Genomic DNA, 14,055 nt, shown 5'->3' on the forward strand with positions numbered 1-14,055 from the left:
AAAAAAAAAAAAAAAAAAAAATTCAGTTTTATAGAGATAGTATGTCTCCTTAAGCATTTTTTAAAATGTAATGCAATTTCAATTAAAGTATTGAACATGGAACCTACATTCATAAAAGCATCCTAAAATTATTTTGAGAAAATGCTGAGAGTAAAATCAGATCGAGAATACTCTGGAAAGGAAGAGTTGTAAACAGACTAGTTCAGTCATATAACAATGAGTATTAAAATGCTGCAGTTATCAACACAGCATGATATGGGTGCAGAAATAAAAGGTAGGCAAATAAGACCTAATGAAGGATTGAAAATAACTGGCAGAAATATACGAATGTTTAGTACATAGTAATAGTAGTGTTTTAAGTCAGTTGCAAAAATATGTGAGTCATTTAATAGATGACATTTGTCCAGCTGATTACAAAAAAAAAATTGTGTGTGTGTGTGTGTAAACAAAACAAAATGTTGTTTTGTTTTGAGACAAGGTCTCACTCTGTCACCCAGCTGCACTGCAGTGGCGCAGTCATGGCTCACTGCACCCGTGACCTCCTGGACTCCAGTGATCCTCCCACCTCAGCCTCGTATGTAGCTGGGACCACAGCCACATGCCACCACGTTCAGCTAATTTTTGTATTTTCTGTAGAGAAAGAGTTTTTGCCATGTTGCTCGGGCTGATCTTGAATTCCTGGGCTCGAGAGATCTGCCCACCTCGGCCTCCCAGAGTACTGGGATTACAGGTGTGATTCACTGCACCTGACCTAGAATTTGTTTTTTAAAAAACTAGCTTGTCCCGGGTGCAGTGGCTCACACTTGTAATCCTAGCACTTTGGGAGTCCGAGATGGGTGGATCATGTGAGCTCAGGAGTTTGAGACCAGCCTGGTGGTTTTTAATATGGTGAAACCCCGTCTCTACTAAAAATAAAAAAAATTAGCCGGGCATGGTGATGTAATCCCAACTACTCGAGAGGCTGAGGCAGGAGAATCGCTTGAACCCGGGGGGGCGGAGGTTGCAGTGAGCCGAGATCGCGCCAGCACACTCCAGCCTGGACAACAAAGTAAGACTGTTTCAAAACAAAACAAAACAAAACAAGCTAGCTTGTAATCCTAGCACTTTGGGAGGCCAAGTCGGGCAGATTGCTTGAGTCCAGGAGTTTGAGACCATCCTGGGCAACATGGCAAAACCCTGTCTTTACCAAAAAAATGTAAAAATTAGCTGGGTGTGGTGGTATGCCTGTAGTCCCAGCTACTCTGGAGGCTGAGGTGGGAGGATTGCTTGAACCCTGGGAGGTGAAGCATACAGTGAGCCAGGATGGCAGCACTGCACTCCAGCCTGGGTGACAGAGTGAGACCCCGTTTCCCCAAAAATTAACTAATTAGTTAATTAATTTTTTTAAAAGTTAGATATATACATCATCCACAGATACGTTTTTGTTTCTGATTTGAATGAAAATATGTGGTAATTCAATGCTACTTTAATTTTTTTACTATTGACCTGAAATTTTTAAGAAATAATTAGTCCAGACACAATGGCTCATGCCTTAATACCCAACACTTTGGGAGGCTTGAGGCCGGGCGTTCCAGACTAGCCTGAGCAACATAGTGAGATCCTGTCTCTACAAAAAGAAAATAAATACTTATTGGAGGGGAGAATAAGTTTAGGTATTGAATGTTAACAAATGCTTTTTTTAGACATATAGAAATTATGTTTTTTTCTCATTTACTACGTTGACATGACTCTACATCAGATTGCCTGACACTGAACCATTGTAACATATTTGATGTCAACCCTTATTTGATTATGGTAACTTATTTTTGAAATTTGTTAACAATTATTTTTATACTGTTGAATGTTGTTGAATTCTCTTAACAAGTAGTTTATTTTGAGTTATTGCATGTCAGTGTATGAATGTGATTTATTTATAGTTTATTTTTTCAAGTAGATTATAGTAAAGGATATGGAAGGAAAAGAAGTGTGTATAGGCAGGAACCATGTCTTTAAAAACACAGTGGTCCACAGAATCAGAGAAAATGTTTACAAACTACTCATCTGACAGGGAATTAAGAACCAGAATATAAGGAGCTCAAATAAATTAATAGGGAAAAATCATAATCTGATTTTAAAATGGGTAAAAGATCTGAATAGACATTTTACATTTTTCTTTTGTTTTTTTGAGATAGAGTCTTGCTGTGTTGCCAGGCTGGAGCGCAGTGGCTCAATGTCGGCTCACTGCAACCTCTGCCTCCCGGGTTCAAGTGATTCTCCTGCCTCAGCCTCCTGAGTAGCTGGAACTATAGGCGCGCACCATCACGTCAGGCTAATTTTTTGTATGTTAGTAGAGACAGGGTTTCACCATGTTGGTAAGGCTGGTCTCAAACTCCTGACCTCAAGTGATCTGCCTGCCTTGGCCTCCCAAAGTGCTGGGATTACAGGCGTGAGCCACCGCGCCTGGCCGACATTTCACATTTTTCAAAAGAAGACATACACGTGGCCAACCACGTATATGAAAAAATGCTCAGCATCATAATCATCAGAGAAATGCAAATCAAAATTACAGTGATATATCATTTACCCTAGTTAAAATGGCTTTTATTCAAAAGACAGGCAATAATAAAAGCTGGTGAGGATGTAGAGAAAGAGGAAGAGGAAACCTCGTTCACTGTTGGTGGGAATGTAAGTTAGTACGACCACTGTGGAGAACAGTATGGAACTTCCTCAAAAGCTAAAACTGGAACTACCATATGACCCAGCAATCCCCCCACTGGGTATGTATGAAAAAGAAAGGAAATCACTGTATCAAAGAGATATGAGCACTCCCATGTTTATTGTAGCACTGTTCATAGTAGCCAAGATGCAGAATCAACCTAAGTGTTCACCAGCAGATGAATGGATAAAGAAAATGTACAAATATGCAGTGAAATATTATTCAATCATAAGCAAGAATGAAATCTTGTCCTTTGCAACAGCATGGATGGAACTGAAGGACATTGTGTTAAGTAAATTAAGCCAGTCACAGAAGGACAAATTTCATGTGTTTTCACTCACATGTGGGAGCTAAATATTTTTAAAAATTGAACTCATGGAGATGAAGAGTAGATTGATAATTGTCAGAGGTTAAGAAAAGTAGCAGGGAGGGGAAGATAGAATGGAGATGATTAATGGGTGCAAATGTACAGTTAGAATCAATAAGATCTATTTGATAGCATAATAGAGTCACTATAATTAACAATAATTTATTGTATATTTTGAAATAAGAGTGAAATTGGAATGTTCCTAACACAAGGAAATGATAGGTGCTTCAGGTGATGGATACCCCAATTGCCCTGATTTGATCATTACAACTTGTATGCCGGTATCAAAACATCACATGTACCCTATAATACACTCAATGATTATGCACACAGAATAATTAATGATAAAGTACAGTGGCACAAAAAGTTTACATGGTAGGTGCTGAAAACATGATTTTAATTGAATAGAACTTTTTATTAGAAGAACATCCATGATAGACCAAGATATCTTAGTTTTCTTGCATACATCTTGGTTTTGATTTTCTTTTAGATTGAAGAGCAATCAGATTGTAAGATCTTAGATGGACACTTTGTTTCCCCTATGGCTCACTATGTGCCTGATATCATGCCAATTGAATCTGTTATTGCAAGGTAAGAATCTTTTGTTCAAAAAGATGAATTAATATGTGATTTATGTTCATTAAAATTATAATGTCAACACTATGTTATTTGAAATTAGGAGTAACAAGGCAGGTCTAAATTATTGAAAAGGCTGAATTAGAAGATATTTTAATTCTTCTAAGAACATAAGGAGTATATGTACAAGGATATTCATTGAAGCATTGTTTATAGTTGCAAAAAATAGATAATGCAGGCCGGGTGCGGTGGCACAAGCCTGTAATCCCAGCACTTTGGGAGGCCGAGATGGGCGGATTACGAGGTCAGGAGATCGAGACCATCCTGGCTAACACGGTGAAACCCCGTCTCTACTAAAAAATACAAAAAACTAGCCGGGCGAGGTGGCAGGCGCCTGTAGTCCCAGCTACCTGGGAGGCTGAGGCAGGAGAATGGCGTGAACCCGGGAGGCAGAGCTTGCAGTGAGCTGAGATCCAGCCACTGCACTCCAGCCCGGGCAAGAGAGCTAGACTCCATCTCAAAAAAAAAGATAATGCCTAAATGTTCAACAGTAGGTGATTAATTATCCATACTGTGGGTACCATTAGTGACATGGAAATATGGTCACAATATGTGAAAGTTTAAGAAGATAATACAAAGGATTTTTTAGTTCCATTTTTGTAAATATACAAGTATGCACACATAATCACACAGAAGTTTCCAAAGGATATATATGAATATACAAACTCTGCTTATCTCTTTGAGTGGAGAGATTTTTGGCATTTAAATTTTTAGTTTTAGGTCAGGCATGGTGGCTTATGCCTGTAGTCCCAGCACTTTGGGAGGACAAGGCAGTTGGATCACTTGAGTTCAGGAGTTCTAGACCAGCCTGGCCAACATGGCGAAACCCCATCTCTACTAAAAATACAAAAAATTAGCCAGGTGTGGTGGCAGACACCTGTAATCCCAGCTACCTGGGAGGCTGAGGCAGGAGAATTGATTGAACCCAGGAGACGGAGGTTGCAGTGAGCCAAGATTGTACCACTGCACTCCAGCCTGGACCACAGAGTGAGACTCTGTCTCAAAAAAAAAAAAAAAAATACCATGTACATGTGTTGATTTTATAATAGGAAGAAGAAGTACTTTTAAGTGAAGAAACTAAAAAACACATGGTAACTTAGACTAGACAGACTACATAGTTCAGCTAAGTAAAGCGCCTCAGGATTGGTATGTAATTAGCATGTCAGTTTGAGAATGTAAATAGATATTCTGAAATAGCTGAGGTTCCTAAGTGGTTAATTATGCAATAGTTGATAACTGGCTTTTTGGATCTTTGTTAGAGTACAGAGGTTATTCTTTTTTTTTTTTTTTTTTTTTTGAGACGGAGTCTCCCTGTGTCACCCAGGCTAGAGTGCAGTGGCGCGATCTCGGCTCACTGCAAGCTCCGCCTCCCGGGTTCACGCCATTCTCCCGCCTCAGCCTCCCGAGTAGCTGGGACTACAGGCGCCCGCCACCACGCCTGGCTAGTTTTTTGTATTTTAGTAGAGACGGGGTTTCACCATGTTAGCCAGGATGGTCTTGATCTCCTGACCTTGTGATCCACCCGCCTCGGCCTCCCAAAGTGCTAGGATTACAGGCTTGAGCCACCGCGCCCGGCCACAGAGGTTATTCTTAGCTCTGTCTTGTTAGTGGTTTTGTTTGTTTGTTTGTTTGTTGAGACAGAGTCTCACTCTGTTGCCCAGGCTGGATGGAGTGCAGTGCTGCCCACTGTACGCTCTGCCTTTCAGGTTCAAGCGACTTTGATGTCTCAGCCGCCTGAGTAGCTGGGATTATGAGCGTGTGCCACCATACCCGGCTAATTTTTTTATTTTTAGTACAGATGGACTTTTGCCATGTCGGCCAGGCTGTTCTCAACCTCCTGGTCTCAAGGGATCCACCTGCCTCGCCTCCCAAAGTGCTGGGATTACAGGTATGAGCCACCACGCTCAGCCACTGTTAATGGTTTGTGTTTTGTTTTGTTTTTGGGATGGAATCTCACTCTGTCTCCCAGGCTAGAGACAGAGTCTCCAGAGTCTCGCTCTGTTGCCCAGGCTAGATGGAGAGCAGTGGTGCTCACTGCAGCCTCCGCCTCCTGGGTTCAAGTGATTCTCCTGCCTCAGCCTGCGGACTAGCTGGGATTATAGGCACCTGCCACCATACCCGGCTAATTTTTGTATTTTTAGTAGAGACGGAGTTTCAACATGTTGGGCCGGCTGGTCTCGAACTCCTGACCTCAAATGATCTGCCCACCTCAGCCTCCCAAGTGCTGGGATTACAGAAGGAGTGAGCCACTGTGCCTGGCTTGATAATGGGTTTTTTAAGTTGTTTTTAATTCTAAATCAGTGTTGAACCTAGATCTTTACACAGTTCTCTATTTTATGTTATAACTAATTTTATTTAAAAAGAACAAAATACTTTTTTCCCCTACATTGTTGATAATAAACTATTTGCTGTTTCTGGTTAGTAGGTGTTTTCTCCTTTTAAGATTTTGTCTGGGCCGGGCGCGGTGGCTCAGGCTTGTAATCCCAGCACTTTGGGAGGCCGAGACGGGCGGATCACGAGGTCAGGAGATAGAGACCATCCTGGCTAACCCGGTGAAACCCCGTCTCTACTAAAAAATACAAAAAACTAGCCGGGCGAGGTGGCAGGCGCCTGTAGTCCCAACTTGGGAGGCTGAGGCAGGAGAATGGCGTAAACCCAGGAGGCGGAGCTTGCAGTGAGCTGAGTTCCGACCACCGCACTCCAGCCTGGGCGACAGAGCGAGACTCCGTCTCAAAATAAAAAAAAGATTTTGTCTGCAATAGCAATGATAAAATAGTGATACATGTATGGGCGTTTGAAAAATTCTTCAGTCAAGAAGAGATTATTCTGTCATGGAAACCTACTTAACCTTTTAACCAACCCTGTAAATGAACCTATAAAGTGCAAACTAACCAAAGACCGGTTTGATAGACCCAATTAAAAGTTGTAGTCAGCTGTCCATTATTTTGTTACCCCTAAGGCATTATTTTAAATTTATATTTTTTTTCTGTTGATAGCCTCTGAATGAAAGGCAAGCAATGTCATGTAGTGGAAAGAGCTAGAACTTTGGAATTAAACAGATCTGGGATTGAACCCTGAGTCTACTACTTATGGACCTAATGTCAATTACTTAATCTCTGAACCAGGCTTTATATAGTAGGACTAATAACACTTAATCTCATAGGGTTGTTGAAAGTGATAAATAAGGAATGAGACTGAGCACGGTGGCTCACACCTGTAATCTCAGCACTTTGGGAGGCCAAGGCGGGCAGATCACCTGACATCAGGAGTTCGAGACCAGCCTGGCCAACATAGTGAAACCCCATCTCTACTAAAAATACAAAAAAATTTAGCCAGGCATGGTGGCAGACATCTGTAATCCCAGCTACTCGGGATGCTGAGGCAGGAGAATCACTTGAACCTGGGAGGCTGAGGTTACGGTGAGCTGAGATCATGCCATTGGACTCCAGGCTAGGTGACAAGAGTGAAACACCATCTTAAAAAAAAAAAGAATGGGCCGGGCGCGGTGGCTCAAGCCTGTAATCCCAGCACTTTGGGAGGCCGAGACGGGTGGATCACGAGGTCAGGAGATCGAGACCATCCTGGTCTACACGGTGAAACCCCGTCTCTACTAAAAAAAAATACAAAAAAACTAGCCGGTCGAGATGGCGGGCGCCTGTAGTCCCAGCTACTTGGGAGGCTGAGGCAGGAGAATGGCGTAAACCCGGAGGCGGAGCTTGCAGTGAGCCGAGATCGCGCCACTGCACTCCAGCCTGGGCGACAGAGCAAGACTCCCTCTCAAAAAAAAAAAAAAAAAAAGAATGAAAATAGTGTGCAGGGAATATAAAAAACATAAACATGTAGCTAGTTTATGTATTTATTTATTTGTTTGACAGAGTCTTGCTTTGTCAGTCAGGCTAGGATGCAGTGGTGCTATCTAGGCTCACTGCACCCTCAGCCTGCCTGGCTCAAGTGATCCTCTCACCTCAGCCTCCTGAGTAGCTGGGACTGTAGACTGATGTCATTAGATCTGGCTAATTTTTTTTTTAGTTTTTTTTTGTAGAGATAGGGGTCTCACTACATTGTCCAGACTGATCTCAAATTCCTAGGCTCAAGTGATCCTCCTGCCTTTGCTCCCCAGAGTGCTGAGGTTACAGACTTGAGCCACTGCACCCAGCCTTAACTGTTTTAGATATGCTTTGTCTTATTAATGCTTTATTAAAAGCATTAAGTCATGGCCGGGCGTGGTGGCTCAAGCCTGTAATCCTAGTACTTTGGGAGGCCGAGACGGGTGGATCACGAGGTCAGGAGATCGAGACCATCCTGGCTAACATGGTGAAACCCCGTCTCTACTAAAAAATACAAAACTAGCCGGGCGAGTTGGCGGGCGCCTGTAGTCCCAGCTACTCGGGAGGCTGAGGCAGGAGAATGGCATAAACCCGGGAGGCAGAGCTTGCAGTGAGCTGAGATCCGGCCACTGTACTCCAGCCTGGGCGACAGAGCGAGACTCCGTCTCAAAAAAAAAAAAAAAAAAAAAAGCATTAAGTCAACCTGGGCAACATAGAAAGACACTGTCTCTACAAAAAAAAACAGAAAATATATTTTCTGGCCATGATGGCATGTGCCTCTAGTCTTACCTACTCAGGAGGCTAAGGCTGAAGATTGCCTGATCGAGATTAGAGTGAGCTATAATTGTACCATTGCACTCCAGCGTGAGTGACAGAGCATGACTGGTCCTGTGTCAAAAAAAAAAATTTTTTTTAAACATAAGTGAATGTGTAGCTCTTTAGCCTGTAGGCAAAAGGATATAGAAGGAAAAGAAACTTTCAGTTTTTACATATCATCACTTCACTCCCTGGAACTATGTGTCCCTTTCTCATAGATTCTCCACCTTATCTGGACAGTTATACAAGCTATAAAGCATAAAGAAAGGAGGAAAATTATGTGATTTTACTCAGACTCAGAAGTACTCCTCAACATCTGTTGGAAATTGAGGAAGGGTTCTTTCCAGTTAGTGACAGGAATGGGGAAACAAGTTGACTTCCTGTCTCTGCAGTGTCATATTTTTACAAAATAATTAATATTTTTTCAACAATTTCTAGTCAGATTTAAAGCATAACTTATTTTGATGAAAGACTATAAATTCCCAGGTGATGCACATTGACGTCTACTTTTCCTTTCTTTCCCCCTGTCATTTTTGTGCAGCAATTTATCTCATTGCATTAGAAAATGCAAATAAGAAAAAAGAAAAAAAAAATCATTGGTAATTCCACCAATGAGTGATAACCACTATTTTATGTATATTCTAATCTTTCTCCTATGTGTTCACATACAACCATACTTACTCTTTTTTTGACCTAATTAATCAATGAATATGCAGTTGATTATCATTAATGGCTGTTTGGTATTCCATACTGTGACTCTACCATAATTTACTAATTCCTTATGGTGCACATTTAAGTTGCATTGTTTTTCACTCTTATAAACAACATCACAATGAACATCCTTATGTACATCTCCTTACCTGCTACTCTGATTATTTTTGTGCCATAAGTTGCTTAACATGGAATTTCTGTTTTTTTTTTTTTTTGAGACGGAGTCTCGCTCTGTCGCCCAGGCTGGAGTGCAGTGGCCGGATCTCAGCTCACTGCAAGCTCCGCCTCCCGGGTTTAAGCCATTCTCCTGCCTCAGCCTCCCGAGTAGCTGGGACTACAGGCACCGCCACCACGCCCGGCTAGTTTTTTGTATTTTTTAGTAGAGACGGGGTTTCACCGTGTTAGCCAGGATGGTCTCGATCTCCTGACCTCGTGATCCGCCCGTCTCGGCCTCCCAAAGTGCTGGGATTACAGGCTTGAGCCACCGCACCCGGCCGAATTTCTGTATTTTTAAGATTTGTGCAGATTTTAAACTTTTGGTCATATTGTCAAATAAGTTGGAAAAGTTTAAGGCTATGCCAAGTATAGATTAATCCACAGGGAGAAGCCTATTTGTCCTATTATTGTTTGGTTCATTACTTGTGATTCTGTCTCTTTTTCACACTTTCAGTTTTTATTGAGGTAGAGAAAAATATATCAGGTAAATGAAATACGGAAACTGCAAGCATTCTTTTCCCTTAAAAGAACAGTTTTAAGACTGCTAAAGATCTGTGGTGATGGGATTTATAGATCACAAAATATGGATTTCCCTATGGAATGCAAAATAGCTCATGAAATTGTGATATATCTTCTGGACAGCCTATATTGGAAAGGTACTTATGTCAAAATTCCAAATGAACTATAATATTTTAAAACATAGCATTCAGGCCAGATGTGGTGGCTCTGGGAGGCCTATAATCCCAGCGCTTTGGGAGGCCGAGGTAGGCAGATCACCTTGAGGTCAGGAGTTCGAGACCAGTTTGGCCAACATGGTGAAATCCTGTCTCTACAAAAATTAGCCAGGCATGATGGCTGGTGCCTGTAATCCAAACTACTCGGGAGGCTGAGACAGGAGAATTGCTTAAACCTGGAAGGCGAAGGTTGCAGTGAGCTGAGATCATGCCATTGCACTCCAGCCAGGGTGACAGACAGAGCGAAAATTCTGTCTCAAAACAAAACAAAACAAAAAGAAAACGTCCATTTTAGCAACCTTAAATAATTTTATGGTAACATGGCATAATTTAGTATTCAAATTTTACCCAAGATTGAATTGTAATAAAAGTTCAGGAAAATTTAATATTTATCTTCTGGTAAAATATTAATATTCCTTTGAGGATAGTTTATATGTCTTCTATACGATTTTCGTTTCTCAGCATCAGAGGTAAAAATATTTTTCACATAATTGGGTTTAGGTTCCTCAAATATTTAGGGATAAAACACTCATTTTATGTATTTATTTATTTAAATTTTTTGAGGTGGAGTCTCACTCTGTTGCCTAGGCTGGAGTGCAGTGGCGTGATCTTGGCTCACTGCAACCGCTGCCTCCCAGGTTCAAGGGATTCTCATGCCTCAGCCTCCCTAGTAGCTAGGATTATAGGCACATGCCACTACGTCCGCCCGCCTGGCTAATTTTTGTATTTTCAGTAGAGATGGGGTTTCACCATGTGGTCCAGGCTGGTGTCAAACTCCTAACCTCAAGTGATTCACCTGCCTCAGCCTCCCAAAATGCTGGGATTACAGGCTTGAGCCACTTGGCCCAACCAGGCACTCATTTTAAATTATGCATACTTGCCAATAAACTGCTCTAGGTTTTCATGATATTTTATTCCATTTATAGAAATATGTGTGTATGTATATGTATATATCTGTGTGTGTATGTGTAACAAAACCAGCTATCCTTTCAGTATTACTTCAGATGTTACTTTTATGCCATATTCCAAATTCAACCAAAGAAGTAAGATACTACTTAAAATAACGAAATGTAGATAATTCCTGTTCTGATTTCATGCTTACTACTCATCTAGTTTTTATTTTTAAAAGAATAGTGGTTGGCTGGGCGCGGTGGCTCAAGCCTGTAATCCCAGCACTTTGGGAGGCCGAGACGGGCGGATCACGAGGTCAGGAGATCGAGACCATCCTGGCTAATATGGTGAAACCCCGTCTCTACTAAAAAATACAAAAAAAACTAGCCGGGTGAGGTGGCGGGCACCTGTAGTCCCAGCTACTCGGGAGGCTGAGGCAGGAGAATGGCGTGAACCCGGGAGGCGGAGCTTGCAGTGAGCTGAGATCCAGCCACTGCACTCCAGCCCCCGTGACAGAGTGAGACTCCATCTCAAAAAAAATAAAATAAAATAAAATAAAAGAATAGTGGTTCATTAGAGAGTAGAAAGAGCAGTATTTCTAAATTAATAGACTCATGTGATTTTAAATATATATACATTAAACTTTAAAATTAAAAATTAGGCCGGGCGCGGTGGCTCACGCCTGTAATCCCAGCACTTTGGGAGGCCGAGGCGGGCAGATCACGAGGTCAGGAGATAGAGACCATCCTGGCTAATACCGTGAAACCCTATCTCTACTAAAAAAATACAAAAAATTAGCCGGGCGTGGTGGCAGGCACCTGTAGTCCCAGCTACTCGGGAGGCTGAGGCAGGAGAATGGCGTGAACCCGGGAGGCGGAGCTTGCAGTGAGCCGAGATCGTGCCACTGCAATCCAGCCTGGGCAACAGATTTAGACTCGGTCTCAAAAAAATAAAAAAATGAAAAAATAAAAAATAAAATTTAAATTTAAATTTTATTAAATACATATCAATAAAATAAAGATAAGCAGGAAAAATAATACTTTAATTTTCACTGCTACTTTATTTTGATGATTTTAACAGCAGTAAATCTAAATATATTTATGTATGATTTTAAATATAAGTATGTAACTAAATTAGTAAATTCAATGTTATAAGCAGGAAAAATAAGACTTTAATATTATGCTCTGTTTTTTTCTAATGATTACAACAATAGTTTTTGCCAATGTTTTAAAAATCATTCTTACTGTCTTTAAATGGCATAAATGGCATTCAGTAGTTCTCTACTCATTCTAAAAAGGAAAAAAAAATTGCATAAAAATTTTCCTTGGCTATAAAAAATTCTGTGTAGGTACTGGTAATTCCCTGTGTCTAACATAAGGAAGACTTATGTCTCAGCCATGACTCAGCCACTCAGCTCCCTGTCCTTAGGTAATTTATTTAACTATATGGTACTTAACGTCTTCTCACTTCTGAATTAGGGCTTGCTGGAAAGATACAGGCAGGAATAAAGAAATTAAAGTTGAAAGGAGTGTAGACTAGTAGAGGAAAAGGAGTAGACAGCTACATATTTATTTATATGTGCTGGAAAACCAGTATTTAGCTAAAATCTTTTATAAAACTAATGTGATATGACTTGAGCAGAGCCAAAATTTAACTGTTCAAATAAATAGTATTCACTCACCTTTTCACTTTTATCGGGGGAGCCAGCCCCCAATATTTCAACATACATTCTTTCTGTTTTCCCTAAGTGTTGGCCAATCTGAGAAATAAAGAGTACAAAGAGAGAAATTTTACAGCTGGGCCTCCGGGGTGTCATCACATATTGGTAGGACTGTGATGGTGACCGCAAGCCACAAAACCAGCAAGTTTTTATTAGGGATTTTGAAAGGGGAGGGTGTGTATGAACAGGGAGTAGGTCACAATGATCACATGCTTCAAAGGGCAATAATGATCACAGGCAAAGGCAAAATTAGAATTACTGATGAGGGTCTATGTCCTGCTGTGCATGCATTGTCTTGATAAACATCTTAACAGGAAACAGGATTCAAGAGCAGACAACCAGTCTGACTAGAATTTACCAGGCTGGAATTTCCCAATCCTAGTAAGCCTGAGAGTACTGCAGGAGACCAGGGTGTATTTCAGTCCTTATCTCAGTCGCATAAGACAGATAATCCCAGAGTGGCTGTCTATAGACCTGCCCCTAGGAATGCATTCCTTCCCCAGGGTTATTCCTTGCTGGGAAAAGAATTCAGCGATATTTCTCCTACTCGCTTTCTGCAAGAAGAAAAATATGGCTCTATTCTGCCCAACCCCGCAGGTAGTCAGACCTTATAGGTATCTTCCTTTGTTCCCTGAAAATCTCTGTTATTCTGTTCTTTTTCAGGGTGCACTGATTTCATATTGTTCAAACACACATGTTTTACAATCCGTTTGTACAATAGTGGTCCTGAGGTGATGTACATTCTCAGCTTACGAAGCTAATGTGATTAAGAGATTAAAGACAGGCATAAGAAATTAGAAGAGTATTGATTGGAGAAGTGACAAATGTCCTTGAAATCTTCACAATTATACTTACCTGGCAGGAGAGATACCATGATCACGAAGGTGGTTTTCCCAGGGCGAGGCTTATCCATTGCACTCCGGATGTGCTGACCCCTGCGATTTCCCCAAATGTGGGAAACTCGACTGCATAATTTGTGGTAGTGGGGGACTGCGTTCGCGCTTTCCCCTGTAAAAAAAAAAAAAGAAAAGAAATCTTCACAATTTATGTTCAGAGATTGCAGTAAAGACAGGCGTAAAAAATTATAAAAGTATTAATTGGCCAGGCGCGGTGGCTCAAGCCTGTAATCCCAGCACTTCGGGAGGCCAAGACGGGCGGATCACGAGGTCAGGAGATCGAGACCATCATGGCTAACATGGTGAAACCCTGTCTCTACTAAAAAATACAAAAACTAGCTGGGTAAGGTGGCGGGTGCCTGTAGTCCCAGCTACTCAGGAGGCTGAGGCAGGAGAATGGCGTAAACCCGGGAGGTGGAGCTTGCAGTGAGCTGAGATCCGGCCACTGCACTCCAGCCTGGGCAACAGAGCGAGAGACTCTGCCTCAAAAAAAAAATATATCAATTTTGGCAACTGATAAAGGTCCCTGAAATCTTCAAAATTTAT

The 14,055-nt window shown here is 41.4% G+C and overlaps 1 protein-coding gene across 8 annotated transcripts in view; it reads left to right on the plus strand.

The window, feature by feature from the left end:
* The window catches only part of ABHD18 (abhydrolase domain containing 18), a 67,140-nt gene that overhangs the window by 23,370 nt on the left and 29,715 nt on the right, over positions 1-14,055 (plus strand). For 7 of the 8 annotated variants that reach the window (XM_017895475.1, XM_017895473.1, XM_017895471.1 and 4 more), the window contains one exon: positions 3,553-3,653. The exons of the other annotated variant lie outside the window; for it this stretch is intronic. In XM_017895475.1, coding sequence (XP_017750964.1) covers positions 3,553-3,653 — 101 coding nt within the window. The remainder of the gene's footprint in view (positions 1-3,552; positions 3,654-14,055) is intronic. 8 annotated transcript variants of the gene reach the window in all.

The sequence above is a fragment of the Rhinopithecus bieti genome, unplaced genomic scaffold (assembly GCF_001698545.2).
Source record: "Rhinopithecus bieti isolate Rb0 unplaced genomic scaffold, ASM169854v2 scaffold_26676, whole genome shotgun sequence".
NCBI lineage: Eukaryota > Metazoa > Chordata > Mammalia > Primates > Cercopithecidae > Rhinopithecus > Rhinopithecus bieti.